General features: G+C 39.5%; 1 protein-coding gene and 1 long non-coding RNA gene across 3 annotated transcripts in view; one reads left to right on the forward strand and one right to left on the reverse strand.

Moving 5' to 3' along the window:
* Positions 1–23,084, forward strand: part of HSPA12A (heat shock protein family A (Hsp70) member 12A) — a 55,371-nt gene that overhangs the window by 24,992 nt on the left and 7,295 nt on the right. For both annotated transcript variants that reach the window (XM_027655328.1, XM_027655329.1), the window contains 5 exons: positions 999–1,115; positions 17,437–17,608; positions 20,408–20,494; positions 21,063–21,167; positions 21,774–22,032. In XM_027655328.1, the coding sequence (XP_027511129.1) occupies positions 999–1,115; positions 17,437–17,608; positions 20,408–20,494; positions 21,063–21,167; positions 21,774–22,032 (740 nt within the window). The remainder of the gene's footprint in view (positions 1–998; positions 1,116–17,436; positions 17,609–20,407; positions 20,495–21,062; positions 21,168–21,773; positions 22,033–23,084) is intronic.
* On the reverse strand, positions 6,964–12,206 carry LOC113952853. Its single transcript, XR_003529680.1, has 3 exons — positions 11,988–12,206; positions 10,504–10,866; positions 6,964–7,380 (listed from the first exon to the last, which is right to left on the reverse strand). It is a non-coding gene; the product is annotated as an uncharacterized LOC113952853 (long non-coding RNA).

The following is a 23,084-nucleotide window of genomic DNA, read 5'->3' on the forward strand; positions in this document are numbered from 1 at the left end:
TACTGTGCTGCCTGTTCAGGGCTATGTCCTTTCCTGATGTTAATAACTAAATCCCTGGCATTTATGAATAAATCCTGGAACTAATTAGACAAGCAATGTAAGTGAGCTGTTACTTTGGACTATAATCTGTCCATTTCTGTTGCCTTGTGCAGTATAAAGGTACTACTTTTCCAGCATGGATTTTTGAACTGCAGCATAGCTAAACAAACACAACACCTTGGCTCAGCACATGCAGAAACATTTTTTTACATTCTAAAGGCCTGTTGTTCACCTTTCTGAACCTTTCTATGTTTGGATGGAGATTTAGATAGGACATATGGTAATGACATTTTACTTGGAACCTTTCCCAAAACATGTCAGTATATCACCTAATTTGCAAATGCAGTACAGACTTTCCTCTTTTTAAGGGGAAAAAAAAGGACAATAAAAGTACTAAACTAGTTTTGAATGTTTGCTTAAAGCAAAATTTTGAAGGAGCCATCAGTCATTTTTTTAAAGGGGGTTAACTGTAACTTCCCCTTGTTAACTGCCTTGTAGAACTTTGATTTAAAGGTAAGTGGTGTATAAAGAAGTAATTGAAAAATCCAGTTTGTAAAACATAATGTTCATCAGTGATACTTCAAATATTTTTCTGTCTATTAATCAAGATGTGTGAATTCTTGAAGCCAACAACAAATACCACACCGAGACTAGGAATGTATATAAATGTTTTGTAACACTCTGTAAATTGCTGCTTTTGCAAAAACCAAATTTTCTACTTCGTGTTAGCAGTAAAATTTTCTATAGGTCTCCTTGAGAAAGCTTCAACCCTAATCCCACCTTTTGGCACAGTAAAGCATTCTTGGCAGGTTGGAAGTAATCCTGACTCGTAGCATAGATGTAACAGGAAGAAAATTGAAAAGAAAGAGTTACTGTTACTGGAGCCAGCAGAAAATAATATTTTCTTGTAAAGTAGACACCTATGATTTTGCATTCACCTCTATTTTCCTTTTATTTAGGAGCTCAGTGACCAAGGAGGCTCAGATTTCGAAAACACTGAAGTAAGATGGGTTATTACAGTGCCTGCTATTTGGAAACAGCCTGCAAAGCAGTTTATGAGACAAGCTGCCTACAAGGTAATATTGCAGGCTGAATGTAGAAATGCCCCTTTAAAGCCCTACTTAGTAGGCTAAATGATAAACTGTAGTTGGGACAATTAGCTCTAGTATAAACTGTATAAATAATGGTTTAGAAATATTGAAAGAGGAGTTAACTCTACCAAGCAGTAGCTTAAGCTATATGTATTCACCTCTTAACTGCCTTTTTCTTTCTATTTACTTTTATATGTTCATGTCCCTCACTGTAGACCGATATTTTAGTCATCCTGAACAATATATTTGAGCTGAATTCAGTGCACATGGAACAGATGCAGTTTTGAGACCCAAGGGAAAGTTGATTTTAAAATCCTGGACACAGTTTTGTTTTGTTAACTTTCTTTAGGTCATCACAGACTTTTAAAGTAAAAAAGGGAAAAAAAAAAAGAGGGAAAGCAAAGAGCCTCCTTGGTGAGACTTTTTTCCCACTTCCTATTTTCCCACAGTAGGAATGAAAGGACTCTGAACTGGATAGTCTGGATACAAAATTAAATTCAACTGTTATTTTCACCAGTAAGGGGTTTATCTGCATTTAACTCTTTCCCCACAACTGCCCCCCGGATATGTCCACTTTCGGTGTGCATGTCCTTTATTTCGGTTTCAGTTTGTGTCTTTAATACACTAGATGTGCATTTTCATCAGCATATTCATTTTCAGTTTGGGGTTTTTGTTTTTTTGGGGGGGTTTTTTGTTCTTTGGGTTTTTTTAATTTTTGGTCAGAGACTTGCGTAACGCATTGGCAGCAGCTGTGTGATGCACGGTTCATAAAATATCTGTCAGTTCATGAGTAATTTGCTGAGTGGTCCTGGGAAGCACCCAGTTTTTTCTAACTCTGTTTCTAACTATCTCTAATGTTGAGCAACATTTTTCTTAACAGTCTGTATTGTGGGATTGCTAATGCTAGTGCCAGAAGCAAAACACTCTTAAAGTTCTGATGGAAGGACACGGTTGTAGGTAAATCTGAAACACTAGAGACCCATTCATTATCAATGTATATTGTTGTCTGCCTGCTGTCTGTGTGCATGTGTGCTCGTGAAGTGGGAGCTGTGGAAGGAGCAGGGCAGGGTAAGGTAGATCTCTTGGCATTTCTCATTTGTGGCACAATGGAATGTTGTTAATTAGTGTCTGTGTCTGTGGTTGTGTCTGTGATTGTGTACTTTTATGGGCAAGCTTGATAAACGGCAAGGACTGACAAGGCTTTTAACTCGGGGTGTGTGATCAGTTGCAGGAAAACATGAATTTAGGGAAATAATTGGTGTTAACTTGACACACGGTTGATTGTTTTTAAAGTAGTGGGGATGAAGAAACAAATGCAGAAAAGTGAGAATTCTGCATTGCCATTCAGTCTTTCAGATTCCTCTTGCTGGATCCAACACATTCCTCAAACCAGTATGTACGGATGGATCAGAAGTTGTAGATTTTGTTGCTAGCTGTTGGAAGATGCAAGCATCTTGAAAATGAGCAGTTTTGTTGTAAGAGTAATCAGCACATCATGTAGAGAGAAGTGTGAAAAGGCAGTGGTAGAAACCCTGTTACTGGAAACACACTGCTGTAAACCGCTAGTCTAAGCTGAGAGTTAACTAGTGGGAAACGTTAATGAGCTGAGAAAATCTGCTGAGCAATCTGTGAGAAGCAGAGGTAGCTCTAAGAGAGCAAAACCACTAACAGCTTCAGTCACCTCTTCACAATGTAAAGCCTAGCCTTTCTGGAATTGTTAAGTACTTGTCTAGGCAAAGCTAATGGAATTAATCAAGTAGAGTAAGAAGTGTTGGAAATCTGCTGCTGTTCTCAGCATCCATCAGCTTTTGAACTGATGGTGCACAGTCTCAGTGCACCTCTGACATCCCTTCATCTCTGTTTTGCCTTAGACAAAACATTGTTGACCTGGAACTCTTAATCTGCCCAAGGGCTCCTGCAGTGTCCCCTTCCAGCTGCTGTGCTGCTTTCTCACTGAATGGGTAATCTGGGTGGTTCCCTTCAGCTCACAGTTCTTCCTCTCTCTTCCCATGCAGCCTATCCAAATCCTGCTAATTCTGTCTGCATGACAGCTTTTCCCGTTTGTGCCTCTGAGCTTTCATCCAAGATGTCAGTGATTTTGCATCTTGGTTACTCCAACATCATTTCTTTGGCTTTTGGCAGCTGTCATGTGACCTGGTTTGTATCTCTTCAGAATATTACCACTAAAGACTTTTGTAGCCTCATATTTGACAGGGAATCAACCTACATTTGACTCCATCTGTGTGATCTCATGCATAAGCTGCATGTCCTGGACATGAGTATCTGTATTGCTTATTCAGTTTCCTCTTCTGAAACCCTTTTTTTTTTTTCATGCCTACAAAAACTTGACTGTGATTAGTCTGTTTATATGGGAAAACTACTCCTCATTGCTTCATACTGTTACTCTGCCTGCCCAATCTGTATTCATCTGTTGTTCTTTGTGTATCCTTAACTCTTTTTATACCTGAGTTATTATTACCTCTTTGAAGCAGGTATTTGTTCTCATTTATCTTGCTCTCTGGGGCCTCCTGAGGGACTTAAGTCTGGTAGGATGTAGAAAGTTGCATGTCTTTACAACTTACTTTGCTGAGTCAGAATTGCTTTATTCCCGAATAACAGGTGCTTCTTCCTGTCCCTCGTGCTTAATTCCTGTGTGTCCAGAGGTGGTTCTAAAGCTGTGTGACACTTGATAAGGTCTGGTCACAACTGGAGAGAGCTCTGGGGCAAGAGCAGAGTGTCAACTCTGTAGGACACATTTAGGCTTGTTTCCTTCCCCAAAACTTGTCTGCTGGGATTAATGTGTGTTGCATCACTGTTTGTTGCATCCTGAATAATGATTCTTAGGATTCTTAGTCAGGTTTGTCATTGTCCTTACCAGTAAAATATAAGGTATCATAAATAGCATTAACTTTTCTTGTTTCTGTGTCCCATTAACTTGTCTTGTTTCTGTCTTGTTCTGTTTCAAATTCTTTGCTTTGGTGTAGTTCTGTCAGAAGTGCTGTATTTGCCAGTATTAGAAAAAATTCCATTCTCATGAAGAACTCACATTGTGACTAATAAATTCAAATTGCTGATATATTTTCTTATTTGGAAGTCCTTGTCAGCATGGTCCAGTTGGAGAGCACGTGGGAGGACTCCACCCTGTTCGTGTGGATGGGACCTGTCCTTGTTGCTGTCCTTGCAGAGGGAGCTCAATGCAACTACCTGCACTGGACCTGAGGTTTAGACCCCAAAATGCAAGAATGGCTTAGGAATGGAAGCAAACCACTTCCTGCTCTTGAGCATGGCCTGGCACTTACAGCCTCATCAGAATTACACGTGAACTTGGATCCCACCTCTGTGTTACCTGAGGTCCTACTGACACGAGAAAATTCATTGTTTTGTTAGTCTTGTATTACTGATGACAAAAAAACCAACCCAGTGAGTCCACTAGGAGAGAGGTGAAACTTTAAAAGTAGTCAAGAACATTTGTGTAGGAACGCTTTATATCGAGGCAGGCAGGAATTGCTGGTTCAGCATTAGCAGCATTTTGCTGTTGTAATATATTACTGAGAGCAGCACTGTTAATCCCTTATCCAGATGGGATTCAGGCACTGCAGGTTGTCTATTAGAGGAACACAGGATCCAATACTCTTGGCACGTTGTTTCTTTTTAGTAAAGACATTCTTCCAGCTCATCTTTCAGTACACATTCCTTGAGCACAGTAAGTGCAGAGCAGAATCTGCAGGTTGCAATTCCTTGAACATGCTAATAGGAGTAAAGTTTTAAGGAAGAGTTTGGAGTGTGACAGAAGTATGGGAATGCAGAAGCTATAAAATAATGAAGTAAAACATGGCGTAACAAATGCACTCAGGGCAGAGAGAAGGAAAGGGAAGGATGTTGCATTTTCATAAACTTGCCCAAAATATTCTGTAGGCTTGCAAACATCATTTATTTGGTCTACTTCGAAATATCGAGGGTTTTTTTCTTTTTAATATGAACTGTTGATTTTGAAATGGAGTTATAGAGCTCTGAAGTAGATTTATCTTTCAGTTACAAATAGCAAATAAAATCATTTGCATGGTAAGCTCGTATAAACAAAAAGAGAGGTAGTTTAAGTTATAGGTTTAAGTATATGAGCCTGAAATTCTGGAGGCTTTCTTTAACCAGCTGCTATGCTGGATGTTTATTATTGTTTTCATGTCTGTTTTGTCATGGAATGTGCATGATGGGAATTACTTAACACATTGTGTTGGGGTTCACATTACATTAGATCGATCAGTACTAGCTTGCTCTGTAGAAACCTTCAGAGAAAAATAAACAAATTTGATGAAAGATTGATGGGACAGCACCTAAAATTCCTTGCTGATAAAAACGTGATGTGAAGTATGTTTGGGTTTTTTAAAAAGATGACTAGAGAGACTTAGCCAGATTCTAGTCTGTGAAGCTGAGCTACACCTACTCCTTCATAAGTCTGTTCTTCGGTACAGAAAACACATGCAACTGAAGTTTATTTGTGTAGGGACCGTGTGAGGCTTCTGCTATAAACCACATGTAAAGGTGTAAGCAGCACTAGGAAGCTGGTGATTTTTTTAAACAGTACTTGTTAGTGAGGCAGATGAGGCAGAAGTGTGTTCATACATCAACTGCCTTGATTATTTGTAGCTTCTGGGGGATCTCTTGAGTCTGTGCTTTCACTTTTGTGATATTAAGATCCTTTTAATCATAAGGATTAAAATGTTTATTGAGTGATGTGTTAGGGAGGATTCTGCATCTTGTAGCTATGTTTAATTAGGAAAAGATGACTAATTGAGGGGTGGAGATTACAGAGTGGAAAATGTGTACTGATCAATCTCTGCTTACACATTTTAGTTACTCAGACAGGTTCACGGGAAAGCAGAGGCAGTTGACAAAGCCATCTGCTAATCTAGTCCTACATTTCTGTTTGTCCACCTCTGTGCCACAAGTTGCAACATTTGGAGAATTTCTTTTTCTTTTACTATCCAAGTAAATTAAAAGGTTTTCATAGCATTCTGTCAGAGTGCATCTGTGCTTATCTTCTAAAACTTTGAAATACATTTCACAGGATCTTAGACATTGCCTGAGAGGTCACTGAAGCCAACAGAAATAACGAAAAATTTAAATTCTTCATTCTGCTTGGTGGAAAGAGTATCTAAATGGGGTTTACCAACCAGAAGAAGAAAACATGGTCTGAAAGGATGTAAACTACAATCATTAGGGAGTGACAGAAGTCCACAAACAAATGTCCATAAGGACCTACAATGAGGATATTTCAAAATACAGAAAAGGAGAGAGCCTGACACACTAGAAATATGAAACTAGACTTAAATAGGAAGAGTCAGGCTTTGCTGTTGTGGTAACTGATGCATGCCCATGGTACAAAAAAGCATTTCTAGAATATTATAACATGAAAAATTGAAAAGCTTATGAGAATTTAATGGCTTCATTTTTCTAATGCATGCTAGTCATGAAACTTGCAAGTAATGTTCTCCTGCACCTTGGGGGATATAATGTAATGCAGTAAAAAATTCTTGGTAATGCCACTTGGAGCTAAGCTTTCATTTGTGCCACAAATGTGATCTGTGGCAACAATCCCTTGGGAATGAGCTTCAGCAACATCACCTTAATGAATTATGAACTGAATACCACTGTGGTCCCATCAACTTGTCAAAAACGTAACCTCCACCTTACCACATTATCATTCAGCAATATGTGACTCAGCTTTAGTAATGCTAATTTGGATTTATTTGTGGTTCCAGTACCTGAGAAACTTCTGGGGGAATGAAAGGGCAGAGGCACAACAAAACAAGCAATTTGGAGATTTTTTTTTTTTGCACAGAGAAAAGCATTGGTAATTTCATAGTCTTGCGGTTGTTCTTACATAATAAAGGACCCAAGATACTTCTCCCTAGAAACCTCTGTCTGTATTTCTGGGATTACTTCTGAGACCAAATTGTGATAGACTAGATCTGGTGTCCTAGGCAAGGTCTGCTGTAACTATTGATATTCTTTTTATCTCACAAGTACAAGAAATCCTTTTCTCTCTCATAATGATCCTGAAATCAAGTGCCTTGCCTGTGTGTAGCAAGAAATTATCTTTCTTATGGGCAATTCACAGAAGCTTTTTGAGAAATAAGCACAGGTAAACTGCAGAACCTTCTCCATGAATTTTAAACAAAAGTGCTGCTTCATGATAGGTAGCCAATGGTCTTAATTCAGGTATATCCTTCCTTATGCTCCACTTTCCTTCCTAAAGAAAAAAAAAAAAGGTTTTATAGGTTAAAAAAGGGAAACTGTAATACAAAATCCAGAAGACCTGACAAGTATACAGTCCTGAATAATTCCAAGTTCAGGTTAAAATAAAAGAATAGATTGTAAAAATAATCTATAAAATATAAAGTATAGAAATGTTCAGGTAAAGCAGTCTGTACTCTTAGCTGGGTAATAGCAACACCAGGAAAAATAAATTGAGGCAATCAGACTGTTCTTACCAAAGGCATTTATCTCAATAAGACAGCCTCGCCATCTATAACAAACTGCTTCATCTAATCAGTGACCACACAAATGCAGTAGTTCTGGCTGTAACCAATGCAACTCCACAAATTCATTATTTTGAGTGTGCTGAAAATAAAAGTCACACTTCATTACAACTCCAGGTGCCCCATTTATTTTCTTGCTTTTCAGAATGAGATAATGCCAGAGTTTCTAGACAGCCATTAAGAGGGAGAAATGTTACAGGCTGTACATTATTTCTTGTCATAGGATTAGCTTTACTGATAGGTTGGTAAACAGAAGTGAAATATCAAATGGGTTCTGCTTTGGTTCAAAGCACCTTGCTAAGTAGTGGGATCAGCTGCAGGACTGGCAGCCAACATGATTATTCAGAATACAAGTACCCCCCATCTCAACAAACTTCACAAATAGCTCCACTGAAAACCTTGGTGTTGAGTTGGATACTCAGAAGTTGATGCATTTGCTTTAGGGGGTGGTTTCACAAAATTTAGTCCAAGTGACTTGTAAAATGTTATATAGGAAGCTTATAGCAGAGCTGAATGCAAAAAATTGGGCTTGAAGTCCATATCTGCTATTTCAGACAGCATTCTCATACTTTTAAGCATAAAGACCATATTTTAACTCTACAATGAAATACAGGAAAAGGAATTTATTAGGAACTGAATTTCCCTCACCGACAAGACATTGGACCGAGGCAGATTTTTTTTGAGTGCAGGTTATGTTAATATTGTAAACTCAGCTTGTGCATCCTTGATACATTAATTTCTTTCAATATGTTGCAGTCACTTTTTAAATGACTGGTGGCTGGTATTTAAGGTTAAAGGACTGCTTAGAACTGTTGTGCTCTATATATTTTCAGATTAAAAAAAAAAGTGCACTGTGACAAATGTTTCCTTTTGATCCCAAGACACTTAAACAAAAGTTCTAATTGCAGCCCATACAGAAACCTGTGAGGACCTGAATAGCTGCAGGCTTGTAGCAGAGGCTGGTACTGCTGTCATACTGTCAGACACAATGGGCTCCTCTCACTGATACACTCAAGGATTTGACGTGAAAGTCACAAAGACAAGGGATTAAAAAGTGTGTAGGTCTTTGGCCTTTGGGAAGGATTGCTGGTCTTTCTCAGTGTAGAATACCTGCAACATTTTAGAATCCTGGAAGCACTAAGTGGAAGTGTTTGTTGGAGATTATCTAGTCTGTCCTTCCATTTGAAGCAGGGTTATTGCCAACACCAGCTCAGCAGTGGCTCTCTTTAGCCAAGTTGTAAAAATCTCCAAGGACAGAGATGCCTATCTGAGCAGCTGTTCTGGTGCTGCATCACCTTTCTAGTAAAAAGGAGGTTTTATAATACCCAATTTGAAGTCTAAGAGCTGCAATATGTGGCTGTTGCCCCTCGTTATATCTCGTGTTCTGCTGCCTTTGTAACTGCCCTTCAGATAGCTGCACGCAGCTGTTAGGCTGCTCCTTGGCCACCAAGAGTTTCTTCCACCATAAAACTAATTTTAATTATAAATAAAATCTAATCTAAATCTCTTGCTCCTTCAACATACAGGTTCATGTGCAACTCTGAAATGGGGAGTAGTGTTACTATTAACTGGAATTAATTCATATGTTGTCTGGTGATGTTCACCACACCAGTGATACAGGTGCAAATATGAAGCACCTTATTATTGTCTATCCTGATTACCTGCAGGTTAGAAGGTTTCATCTAAAAACTCCCTTCACAGAAGTTCACAGCTTGTGAGTTCTGTTTGAATTTGGAGCAGCAATAAGTTCAGGCTAGGTGAAGACTGTGGGAAGGTTGTGAATTTTCTGTGGGTTAGTTACTTTGTACAAGCTTCTGGTATGGGCAAGCCCTGGGAATTCAGAAAGCACTGCAAATCCTACGCTCTGGTATTTTAAAAGCAGGGAAATAGTGTATAAATGTATATTAGCAGGATCTACGTCCTCATGGCAGAAGGGAAGATATCTGCAGTATCAGAAGAGAGGTCTCAGGATAATCCCAAAATCCTAAGGACAGTTTAAAGGCCGATTTTTACACTGGGGTTCATCCTTCTATGTCTTTCATGTTACTTAATCCCTCATACTTGTGCAAAGCAAAAAGAACTATTACAGGGATCTATTAACTTCCAGTTTTGTGTCCCCTCCCTTAAAACGGTGGCTTTTCCACTTTTCATCTTCCATAGCTTATCTGCCAAATGAAGTTACTTCTATTTAACCATAGCCTGAGAATTCATTTATGCTTTCTCAAGCAGTTTTCTCACAGAGATGAGTATCTCTGTCTTGTCACTTCACTGTACAGAAGGGGGAACTGACACTGAAGGAATTCTGCAGCTGTGATATTTATCCACTGTTTTCTCACTTGTGAAATGCAAAGTATGAGTGGCACCTGATCAGACTAGGATCTGTACCACAAGCCTAATTTTAGCTCAACCAGCAATAATGGTGTGAAAACGTGTGCATCTATGTATATCTATAACGTATATGTGTATGTGTAGAAAATGTTGTGTAAGAGAAAGCCAAATGCTCTTGGTTCTGTAAAGCAAAACCTGCCTCTGTGACATTGTAAATGTCAGATCTTTGCAGTATCAACCACCACCCAAACATTGTGTTGGCTGGATTAAAAAAAAAAAAGAAAGTTAGTATTCAGTTTTCATCTAGGCTCTTAAATCCAGAGGATAAAGTTTTGAGAGCAGGGGAGCACCCAGCAGCTCTTCTTCCTGCCTTTGGCAAACCCAGCCTCTTTGCTGTGGTCACTAAGAGGAATCTTTGAAAATCCTGTTTATTTTGTGGCTGTTCAGCAATTTTAAGCATCTATCTTTGAACAGATAAGGGGACAGAGATAACTGGGCTGTCTGACCTCACTGTATTCTGTTTATTCACGATATTTACTGGACTGCAGCGCTCTTCATTACTCTGAAGTCTAAAGGCAAAGCATTGGTGTATGTGATGTTGTAGTGATTTTCAAACATTCTTTGTGAAGGCTTCTCAAGGCTGAAGATCTAGCAAAACTGCATGCACTGTGCTTTTCCTGCAGCTTTGTGATATCCACTTGCCCCACTCCCGGCCAGCTGAGCTCCCCCTCGTGCGCCTCTTTGGGATAGTGCTGTCTTTTCTCGTGTTGCTCATCTTCTTTACTGGCGTGCTCTGCCTCTGTAATTAGATCTCAGTCGTTTAGTTGCGACATCCCAGTTTGATGGCACGGAACTGGAGAAAGTGCTAGCTAGTGAAAAAGGAGGAGGATTAGAGGAGCTCACTTAGCAAGGCACTAAGTGGATGGTGTTATAGGTAAATGAACCAGATCAAAATTTAGCAGCAAAATTTATTGTAAGATTGATATAAAGTGCAGATAAGCAAATCAGCGCGCTGGGTGGCCTGGAGAGACCCCTGCTCTCCACCGGCCCACAAGCGCAATACAAATAAATAGCTCCTTTTATACTCTTTTCAACCCCCTCCCATAGTCACTTGTTAGCTCTTGATTGGGCTTGAGTTCACGGGCTTCGTTCTGGTTGGTTCTGTTGCAGGCCCATTTTGATTGCCAGGGACTTTCCATCAGTATCTTTAACTCAATGTCCTTGGAGTTGGGTATGAATTATGGTGTCCAGATGTTCTCCTTGGCTCTTCTTTACCATTTTCATCCTTGACCCTCTGATCCTCGTTCTCTTCTTCTTTTCTAATAAGTACACTTAAACAATATTTTTAGAAAAGCAGGATATGGTATATGTGCTCAGTAAAGCAAGATACTTTATCTTTGCCAACTAGGTAGGGAACTGCCAGTTGCAGGACAGTCAACTTGTAATAGTAACACAGCAATTAACTATTCCGCAGCTTACAACTCCCTAGTCCCAACCAAGCATTAGCTATAATATACAGAAAATACAATATATTTTGATGAGTGAATTTTACCATTGCTTACTTATTACAATGGTGTTACCATGAATCCCTTCACACAATGAACTGATTAGTTTAAACGCCCTCGATTGCACGAGGCACTTCATTTCCAACCATTCTTTTGTCTCGCCTTCATTCAGTTGCACAATACTTTCTTCGTGCTGCCTGCACGGTGCTTAACTTGCAATCATGCCTTTCTTATTGTTACTAATTACAATAAATATCTTGGAAAATAGCAAAATGTTGATGTTAATTCTCAGCTTCTGTCATTTTGGCTGAATGATATTGTCCTGCCGAGCTTCATTTCCTAATGAACCATGGCATTTTTATGGAGCTGTTTCATGGGATCTACCGTCTAAATTTTGTCTCTGGTGCCTACAAATGGGGCTTTAGTGATAAAACACATTTGAAAGGTTCTTTCTACCAACCAGAAGAATGGATCATTGCACTCACCTGGCCTGCAGTGTTGCTGCAGAAGTGACTAAAGTAATGCAGTTGGTGAAGGTGAAAAATTGTGAAAGAAGAGTGGGGACCCAAGGCTGTGGTGGAGCTGTGATGTAGCTGTCCCTGCAGCTTCTGCATGTGCTACGTGTTACAGGTAGAAATGGAAGCTTGCTGTTTGGCCAAGGCTAGCATTTGGCTGGGACACTGAACTGGAGTTCTGAGGTTATGGAGGAATTTCCTACCTTCTTGTGGGTTCCTACGCAAAGTTAGAAAAGATTCTTTAGTCTGTGTGCCTTGTTTTTGCAACTGTGTAATCAGAGTGATTCTTTTGTACATGTTTATCTGTTTATTCTATTTATGCTTCATTTCTTTATCTAGACATGTCCTACTAATTGTGAATGCAGTGCTTACAGCCCTGAGGCAGTACTGAATTAGGTCTTGGATGACTACAAAATATACCAAAGCAGGAAATTAGAATTCATCCAGTCAGTTCTTTCAGTTAGCTTTATAACTCAAAGAAACAGGTGCATTCCATGTAAGGCATGTTCCTTGTGTTACAAATCAGTGGTCAGGCTGTTTTTTTTAATTTCCTTTAAAAAGATATCTGATGTATCTCTCTGAAAAAACCTCTTAACTGATGCTTTCTGTAGTTTGAAAGAGTAGTAATAGGAAATGTGAACCTTATCAATGATGGTGTATTTCCTAACGTACTATTTCTTTTGAGGTCACTGTTGGTGTAATAAATAAAGCCTGAAAGAACAACAGCATTTCTGCCTGGCCGTGGAGGACTACAGCTAAATGCTGATTACAGCAGCTTTCAGAGATGGGATCTTTTCATCTAGGCCTACCTGATGGCTTTCGTTGTCTTTTGAAAAGGTTCAGACTATGTAGAATATTCTACTATAATGCTGTCTTTAAGGTCATATATGGGGCAGTATTAAAACAATATAAAAGAACATTGCTTTTCTTTGCTGTGTGTTGTGGCATGTGAGACTGGGTTTTAAAAGGAGCATCTTTGAAATCTGTAGTAATGATGATTCTGCATGTGGAATGAGTGAAAATTGTTTAGTTCTCTGGAAGTGCTCAGACTGCTAATACTGAGCTTCAGTTCAGACTTGAGTATTCGCTAATGATGAATTAGGCTAACAGTTGGCAGCTAATGCTGTTCACAGAATCAGGACACATCTGTGACTATAAAAAACAAAGCTAGTGAGCCAGGTTGAGAATTCACCTGCATCTGGATAGTAAAAAGTTATTAATGCTCCAGTACATGAGACTTTGAAGCACTTTGAGGCTTGCTGTCGATCATGAATCTTGACAAATGAACAGCAATGCACTGGCACCAGCTCACAGACCTGTGTTACTGGAGTGAGTGAAAATCTGGGAGTTCTCTTGTCAAAAAATGGAATCTTAGTCCTCAGGCATAGGAGCAAAGTTGAATTTTAGCGTAGTTCTTTTTATAGTGTTCTTTGCTTCTTCCAGGTGTATAAATGCAGCCATATTCTGCAAATAAATTCATTTTTAAGAACTTTTTTGGTGCTCAAAGAATTTTTTGTAATTCCATGATGAATTTTCCACTTCTGTGGTTTTGGAGAAACAGCTGCTTCCCTCATGTCTCGTAAGTGATCACTGGGTTTATACTGGTAGTGAGTATTATGGGAGAAAGAAAATCTCCTTAGCAGGCTAAAGTCAAGACACTGCGCTATTATAAAGTCTGCTATAATCTGCCCTAGGCAAAAAGCAAATTGATACATCTGTCCCACTGCCAGAATGATCTGTAGAATGTTGAATATCTAGACATTGTTTAGATCTGTCCTGCTCAGGCCTGTTAATTTGTGAATCTCTGTTCTTAATTACAGTAGTACTTGGGCAACAGTGGGAAAGAACATGGAGTGAGGCAAATAGAAAGCAGCAAGTGTAAAATACAGCAGATTCATAAATGTCTACAATTAATATTTTTAACAAATGCATCACTGTTTCTTTGTGTTGCCGCCTGCTGTTTTCCCTCCTTTTTCTCTGCATGCTCAATATTTTTCTCCCATCTGTCCCTTGCTCCTTGGCTGTAATGATGGGACAGATGTACTGCCTCCTAAGTCTTCATCTTAAGGCTTGTATTAAAACAACCTCATTGCTCCATTCCTCCCTTGCATTCTGCGTGTGTTCATGTTTCTTTATCATCTCCCCTTCCTGCATTCTCTCTGTGCTGTGTATGGATATATATATATATTAAGACTAATGTGCTCTCTCTCATGGTCTAAGTAGAACTGCTACATACATAAGGTATGAAATATTGATTGTTATATATACATGTACATATATGTATATACTTATATGTAAATATGTATGCGGGTATGTGTATATATGTACATATATATGTATGTGTACATCTAAAAATATGTGTTGGTTACCTTGTACCTTTCACTGTAGAAGATTCTTTATATGGTTTCTGTGATGTGAAATAACACATTCTTCATTGTAACTGGCCCTTCAAACTCTGTAAGAAAAGCTTTTAAGCAAAAAACCTCTACATATTCTTCATGAGATTCTGTTAGGATCAGCTGTGCTTTGAGCTGTTAAAAACTGCCATTTCTGTTGGATAGTATCATAGTATCATCATAGTATCATAGTATAGATGTTTTCCTCAGGAGATATATTGGGTATGTTAAATAATGACTAGAGAGAAAAAGTAGCAAGAATAGCATCTGCTATACTTGGAGAGTCTGAGAACACAGCGCTCAGTCCATCCGCAGGTCGCCGCCTTCCTCTCCTGATGTGCAGGCTGCAGTGTGAAAAGGTCATGGTGCAGACCTGCTGGAGGAGGGAGGAAGCAAATGTTATTGTTAATGGTTTACTGTTTTCTTTTAGCAGAAGCAGCCTTGGAAGTTTGTACCAAAATTCCCCCTAGAACAGATGATTTCACAGTTAATACAATCATCCCCCTCACCCCTGCTGCCCCCGCTTTGAGTTAGGAAATACCAGTGCATTCCCTGTGTGTGTAACTCAGTTCTTGTCACCTCTTGCAAATGATCTGTGTTGTAGCCTTTGGATTTTAATATCCTGAGCAACAAACTATTTTTTCCCTAAAACACAATTTTGTCTTCAGTGCATAGGTTAGACTGAGACTAAGAATTGATTTGTCTGTGCTGCTGACACATGCCCAGTACATGGAGCAGGCTGACCACTCATCACATTGCTAGAGATTGGAAAAACCCACTTGCTGCTCAGATTCAGAGCTCTCACAAAACATGATAATGGATTTAATGTAAGTGAAAAGTGGAGTGGGGTAGTAAGGAGCTATTTGTTCTTCAAGCCCTTATTGGATGGAGCAACAAGTGCTGGCCTTGGAATTTCAGCAAGATTCAGATTAGGCTTTTAGCAAAACTCTCCAAAGGCAAAGACAGTAAAGGGCTGAGAGAATCTGTGTGCAGAGACCATACATTTTTGGAATTCTTTGGCAGATTAGATAAATGTCTGTCAAAGACCAAGTATTGATCCATATCTCGAATATTGCTCTTTCCAGTGCAACAAATCAAAGCTTCCTGCGTAGGAAAGCTCAGATGGGGGTAAGTGATGTTGAAGTAAGCTGGCTTGAAACCAGCCCTGCTTGTGCCTACTACATCCAGACAGGCTGGAGGAAAGACTGGGTTTATACTAAGGCACAGTGCAAGAACTTCATCCCCAGTACAGTTCCAGAACTTTGTCTAAGCCTGCGTCTGCCAACATGCTCACCTGCAAGTGCTGTGATGGCAGGAGGGTTATGCCTGGACCTGTGCTTGATTGGTAGTCTTTTCCTACATTTTAGAGTTACTCTGGCTGCTGTGGACTTGTATTTTCCAAAGTTTGATTGTTTGGTTGCAAACATATAATACTTTTTCAATATGTGTTGCCACATAGCTTGCAAGGTTTGATATTCTGCAGTATTTGCACAGTATTTTCCTTCCCAGACATTTGTACTAATTTCAGATCATGCTGATGAGTCCAGTGGATGTAACTAAAGCAGAAGGTTTTTCCTAACAGCAATAAAAGATGTAAAGTGACCATAGTCCCAGTCGTGAGGTGTGCTTTTAAAATAATGAGCAACCTTGTTTAGTTTAACCCTCACTTTTTTATTTTGAAATTTATTTGTGGTTGTTTTGCCTTTTTTGTTACCAATAGTGAGGCAGATACTTTCTGTAAGAATCTATTTATCATATTTCATAAGATGGAGAAGGTAAAATGAGTCAGTAAATGTGAAGGACAATTTTGTGTCTCCAAGTCTTACCCTGATATTACTTTTAAACCAGCTTTACTTCGAGTTTCTAGGTGCAGGTGTAAATTAGCCAGTGATTCCCACAGCCCCACAGTGTAGCTGTATAAAAAAAACAAATTCCAGGCCAAGTCTGCAGTCTTTCCATGTGAGTCTGCCTTCTTTTGGGGATGCTCTGGAGACACCACAATGTGTGTGTATGAATTGGAAGGCTGGAAGACTGGAAGCAGAAACATATTCATTTTGTTCTGTATTTGCTAGCATGCTTTAGTACTCAGGCACTTAACTGAAAAATGATAGCAGAAAGGAGCTGAAAGATATTTTCTATTTTAGCATAAAATCATAGTGTAGGCAGAAGTACAGGGGAAAAGAAACAAAAACACAATTTTGTCAACTGTTCTTTGAATATTTTTCTCTAAGCCCAGCTCTGAGAGTGCACTATGTGGTTACATAAGAACTTCTGGCTTCTTGAAAATCTATGTATCTGAAGGCTGAAAATCCAGAAAGAAAATAGAAAGAATGGCAAATGTTGATTTTACAATGTGGGATTATTTTTAGCTTTGTCCTCATTACATTTTAGGGAACCTGCCCTGTTGTATTTTGTGTCCTTGAATAAACTGAGCATTTTGAAGATATTATAAAAGTGAATTTGAACTAGAAAATGTTGGTTCTAAGTCAGAAGATGCATTACTGGCAAAGTGTATTGTATATTGCTGTACAGTTCAACAGTGCAGGAACTTCATTTCAGCAAGGACTGTGTATATCTAGGACATAAAGAAAGGCATACTTAAAATACTTCTGTGAGGAGGAGAGGCCAAAGGTACTCTTTCATGTCTTAAAGAAGGCTGGGGCCCCTCTTAGCAGGCAAATTCACAGGTTAATTAGAAGTTCAGGGTTTAGGCCATTCATTACAGGTTTCAAAATTATTTCCTTCGTTTCTCCACCTGTCATGTACACAACTGCTTGGTTAGGCACTTAGCATGGTAAGTGCATGCATTCTTCCCTGTGACAGCCTGTGAAGTTGTGCTATACATTGTGGGCAGGACGATTCCCAGACCTTTACCGCTGGCAGCAGCTCCTTTGTGAGTTGAACTCAGAGGGGTGACCTAAACTGAGACCATGAGCTGGGGAGAGCCTTGTTCAAGAGCTGAAAGGGTCTGCTAAGGCTGCGGGACTTCCCACCCCACTTCTCTGATGAATTCTCTCTCTCAGGCAGGAATGGCATCTCCTGAAAATCCCGAGCAGTTGATCATTGCCCTGGAACCCGAGGCTGCCTCTATCTACTGCCGAAAGCTCCGCCTGCACCAGATGATAGAGCTGAGTAGTAGGGCACCTGTCAACGGCTACAGCCCGAGTGACACTATTGGGACTGGATTTACACAGGGTACTTCTCTTCATTCACTTCCTGGATCCTTACACATAAGTTTGCTTTGGGCATGAGGGCTGTTTTCTTACTGTTTCTTGTTGTCCTTGTTCTCTTGAAATGTTTCAGGCTATCAGTTTGCTTTTATAAACTATTTTGCTGTTTGTTGTAGATAGACTAGTTTAGACATTGATCCAGCAGATATCACAGAATGGTTTCAGTTGGAAAGGACCTTAAAGATTGTCCAGTGCCATCCCCCTGCCATGGGCAGGGACACCTTCCACTAGACCAGATTGCTCAGAGCCCCATCCAACCTGGCCTTGAACACTTCCAGGGATGAGGCATCCACAGCTTCTCTGGGCAACCTGTGCCAGGGCCTCACCACCCTCACAGGAAAGAATTTCTTCCTTTAATTTTAGCATGCAGGTAGCTTCCTTGCCTTGCCTTTTTTTGGATCTTGTGGGAATCTTTTAGTATTTTCACAGCAGTATTTTTCTGCCTTAATTTAAGTCAGTACTTCATATTGGATCATTTTTTTAATTTAATGTGTTGGAAACAATTACGTGTTTGATTAGCTGCATTATTGAAGCAGTGTTAAATAACTGGATCTGCAATGAAACTGTTAGTCTGAGGTGTTTCAGAGTTTTGGCAGATGCTTTTTGATGTCATCTTTATGAAATACCATTATTTCTGATTTATTGACTTGGGATCTGTTGCTAGTGTCATTGTTTGATGACTAACTTACGGTGAGGGACAGGGCTTAGACCACAGTGCAAGTCGCTTGCCAAAAGATCCTTCATCACCAGAGTTTTTTGAGCTTGGTATCCTGCTGAAATTGGAGGGAAGTAGGAGAGAAAAAAAAATCAACAGCACTAAGAGTTGATTGCTGCATAATGCACATATTTGCCATGGCTGTGCACTGTGACAATTGCCCTGATATTAATGGTAGTGGGACAGTCTATTCCAGAATGAATTTTTCAGAAGAATCTGTATTTTATCACATTTGCTATGTCAAAACAGTAGAGGCAAATGGAAGATTAGGCTAGTAAAGCTATTCCTGCACTTACCAGAGCATTTTTTTTTCAGTTAGCAGAGTCACTACATCATTCTCTCAAATCCATGCCTCTCCTTGCCAGCTCTTGTCAGATGTGTTCAGTGTTTGGAGGCCCACGCAGAGTACAGGACACAATCTGTTCCAGGATACAGTCCCTTCAGGGGCCCCTCAGCTTCTGTCCCCCTCATTCATGTCCTGAACCATTCCAGTTCCATGTGATTCTACATGAACTCGCTGTCAGACAACACAGGGATTTGCCTCTGGGAAAATAATAAAAGAAAATAATTTCTCTGGATAAGGTTTTGAAGCTGGGCATAATCTGTGAGATCATGGATTTCTGCTAACCCTTGGATGGGATTACCACTCTCCTTCTTGACTTTGTATGGTAAAAGCTATTGGAGATGAGAAAGGTTTCATGTCAAAATTAATGAAAACAAAGTTTGGAGTGAATTAATTTGGGGTTAGAATTAAAATTTCATAAAGGCATGGCAGGCACCCAAGACAAGCTGAGAACAGATTAAGGAGAAAAAACCCTTAAATATAAACAGAGAGAAGCACTGCAAGGACCATATTATTGCCGTGAAGTCAAAACAAAAATTTTACTGTTCATAGTAGCCAGGAGAAGCTTAGTTCAGTTTTAGTTAAAGACTGGCTCTTGTGTTCACTTCTAGCCCACAGGATTGAATGAAAGGACTGCCACTGAATTTTGGGGGCTCTGTGTCAGGCCTTTCCTTGGACCTAGTGCTTGTTCTGTCCTGGAGTGCTCGTCGTGTGAGCTCCCGCTGTGCTGCCGAGTCAGTGCAGTGAGGCTGCTGTGGCTTGTCTGCATCGGGGGGGCTTTATGGGGAGGGTACAGAGCAGGTGGAACTGCTGGTCTGTGTTCTGGTGATAGGCACTAGAGAAACAGGAAGCAAAATGCATTCTGGGATTTGCATGCTGATATTTTCAGAAGGAATTTTCACATATGACCAGATGCCTCTCCTCTGTAGTGTTTTATAAAATGCCTTTGAAGGTGAGTGAAGGATACACAGGTAATGTGGGGTTTTTTGATCATTCAGTTGTAGAGGTTGATTTAGAAGCATAAGGCAAAGATTCTCGCTATTCTGTTTTCACTTGACAGACTGTTCTGCATCTTTTAAACATCTAAGTAGCAGTTAAGTCTTGTAAGTTAACTGATTGTTAGAACAGTCTGGCTAGATATGCTTAATTTTTAATTAATGTATATTTTAAATATTATGAGGGTTAGACCTCCTGATCACTGTGTCCTTAAGAAGTTACTGATGTGAACAACAGTGCTTTGGCTGCTAGTTTTGAGACAGACTGACAACCTGAAAGGCAGTGGGATGGGGCTACTGCTGACAGAGGCTCTGACGAGCCAGTCCCACCTACCCCACTGCCAGCCCGTGCTTTGCAATCCAGAATATATTAAAAAGCCCCAAATCAGACCTGTTTATAGCTTTCTTATTAGGTTATTAGTAGGTATTATTTGTTTATATTATTTATATTAGTTAATTAGTATATATTAAAATATATATAATATATATATTAATATCAAGGAAGATTAGTGTGGCTGAAAAGCATTTTTTCTTCTTCGTAGAAGTGATATTCTAATGTTCCTGATTCCAATGCAGTAATTTTTGTTCATCTGCTTTGTTAAGAAGTGATACATACAGGCCTGTCAGCCCACTTGCATAACCCTGCAACTTACAATACCCACTTCTTCATGCTTTCTTATCCTCAGTAATTTATTCTCTGTCAATCCCCAGCTAAGGAACACGTGCGTCACAAACGACAGAGTCGTACCTTCATGGTGGAAAATGTCATAGGAGAGATCTGGTCTGAACTGGAAGAAGGTAGTGTCCTTTCTTGAATAAGCTTTGCTGTCACTGGTTTTATATTGCAGGCAAATATTGTGTTTCCCACAAATGTGCTGAGCACTGCATTGTTCTCACCGTGATTATAAATAGGAAAAGAAAAAACCACAGGTTCATGTGCTGCTCTTAGTTAGTAACACTGAACTGCAATTCCATATGCTCTAGCAAAATACGGTTTATTAAGGAGATGGTAGAAAGCCATCCAGGTTTTAAAATGCATGCAAAATATTTTCCTCAGAATAGGCCTTTTAAATATGCCCTAGTATTAATTTGGAAGCCCACTAGAATGTACACAGCAGCACGAGCGGTGCCACTAATCTGCTTTACAGCTGCACTAAATCAATAGCTTTTGACATCTGACTTTTATATTTGTTATCAATCATTGCATTATATTTACTAGTAATGATCAAGTCTTCAACACAGACATTCTGACTTTCTGTAGGTCATTGTCTCTCATGGTGCTAGTGCCCCTGAGAAGCTGTCATTGCAGTGTGCTGGGTGGTAAGACTAATGTCAGTACCATTGCCCTCTCCCTTCGGCAAACTAGGGGACCGTTACATCGTCGTTGACAGTGGAGGAGGCACAGTGGATATGACTGTCCATCAGATCAGGCTTCCTGAAGGACACCTTAAGGAGCTGTACAAAGCAACAGGTACTGTCACTTCCATTGCTTGCTTTATATCATTATATTGTATATTATATATTTATGTAATATTTTGATTTGTCAGTGAAGGAAATGTGTGCCTTTATTACATTTTCCTAACAGTTCTTCCTTAAATAAGACCAGCATTCAAAATTAATATAACCCAGCTGCTGGTCATCAGACATGGATGAATCATTTAATGCATCTGATGCTTTTGAATGGCAAATCTCACACTGGTGTCTGTAAGATTACCTCAGGAAACAACCTAGTAAAAGCAAATGGGAGAATGTACACATTTAGGAGTGTCTACTCTTAAATACAAATCCAACCTACACCTCCTCATGAGTAGATAAGAAGGCAATTTGCTTCTAATAAAAATGTTTCTGATTTATAGTGCTAGTTTTACTTTGGCTATGATGATAGAGGAGTAGAAGTGAGGCAAAGGTAAGAGCATGTTGTGTATTAGACCAGCTGTTACATTTAGGAAAGACACCTCTTTCTGTAGACCTTCTCCCTTGGCAGTCCTCATATAGTGTTGCTCTGATGTGTATGTGGTCAACTAGAAATGTAATAAGCAGTTCAGAATATTAAAGCTGTGCTTTGTTTGTGGTACAGGTGGGCCTTATGGTTCTCTAGGAGTGGACTATGAATTTGAAAAGCTCCTGTGTAAAATATTTGGAGAAGATTTTATTGAGCAATTTAAAATCAAGCGTCCTGCAGCCTGGGTGGATCTGATGATAGCATTTGAGTCCCGTAAACGGGCAGCAGCTCCAGACAGGACTAACCCACTAAACATCACTCTGCCCTTCTCCTTCATTGACTATTACAAGAAGTTTCGAGGCCACAGCGTAGAACATGCCTTGAGGAAAAGCAAGTAAGTAGGCAATTGAAACTAAATGGATGCAGAATTAACTACTGGTAGCAAAGACAAATAATTCAAATATCCTAATTACGTGTAGACTGAAGGATAATAGTGTAAAAATGTAATAAGGATGAGAAAATGGAATTGCCTCCATTGCAGTTTCCAGAATGAAAAGTTCTGATCAATCTCTTGCAAAAGCTTTTCTGTACAAGACTTGCAGCGGTCAGGTATTGCTTTGTATGACTTTTGTTAGGCCACCACTGCATAACTTTCTTGACTTTGTGTATTGTGAGTCCCTTTCATGTTAATTAGGAGCATCAGATCAAAGACAGAATTTGTTGCCTAAAAGTTAGTTATGTAGAACCTTAATTTTTATCAGCCTGGAACAAATCCAAGATTGTGAGATGTGTAAATATGTTCATGGCTTGAGGACAGTTGCTAGCAGGATCAGATCACTGGTGAAAGCATGTACTACTGCATAAAGCTCTGCAAGGGGAAAGCATTCTTCTTTTGAAGTGATGGCAGGTTTTTGCCTCTTCTAGTATTTTACCAATTAGATAATTTGCTCGATAAGTAGGGAGACATAATCCCCTCCAGAGATTTTAATTCATGATTTTCAGTATCAAGAAGTCATCCTAAATGACAAGATTGTGGGCTACTATAGAAAAGGAAGTGAGAAGAAAGTAGAAATGGGCATTTTGCATCTTTTGAAATTATGTACTACAGGAGACCTGGGGATAATGACATAAAAGAGAATGAACAAGAGATCCTGTGAATCTAGGGCAGAATGCTTGGGACCTGAGAGGGAAAGATTTGATATTTAGTACCTGTACCTTAGTATTTGTGGGTTGCTTCCAACTCAGCATATTCTCTGATTCTGTGAACGTAGTATGCAGGCAGGAACTCCTGCATCTCTTTCAAAAGTTATTGGTAAATGTACTGTAAGCCTAAATGACTTGAAATCCAACTAAGAGTCACTTTCTAAATGAGCCTGAGGTTCTGAAATCATTAAAATTTCCCCCTCACAAGACCATCTCCTTTTTATTAATAGTCTTAATGGTGAA

The sequence above is a fragment of the Corapipo altera genome, unplaced genomic scaffold (assembly GCF_003945725.1).
Source record: "Corapipo altera isolate COAL_440 unplaced genomic scaffold, ASM394572v1 180, whole genome shotgun sequence".
Lineage (NCBI taxonomy): Eukaryota > Metazoa > Chordata > Aves > Passeriformes > Pipridae > Corapipo > Corapipo altera.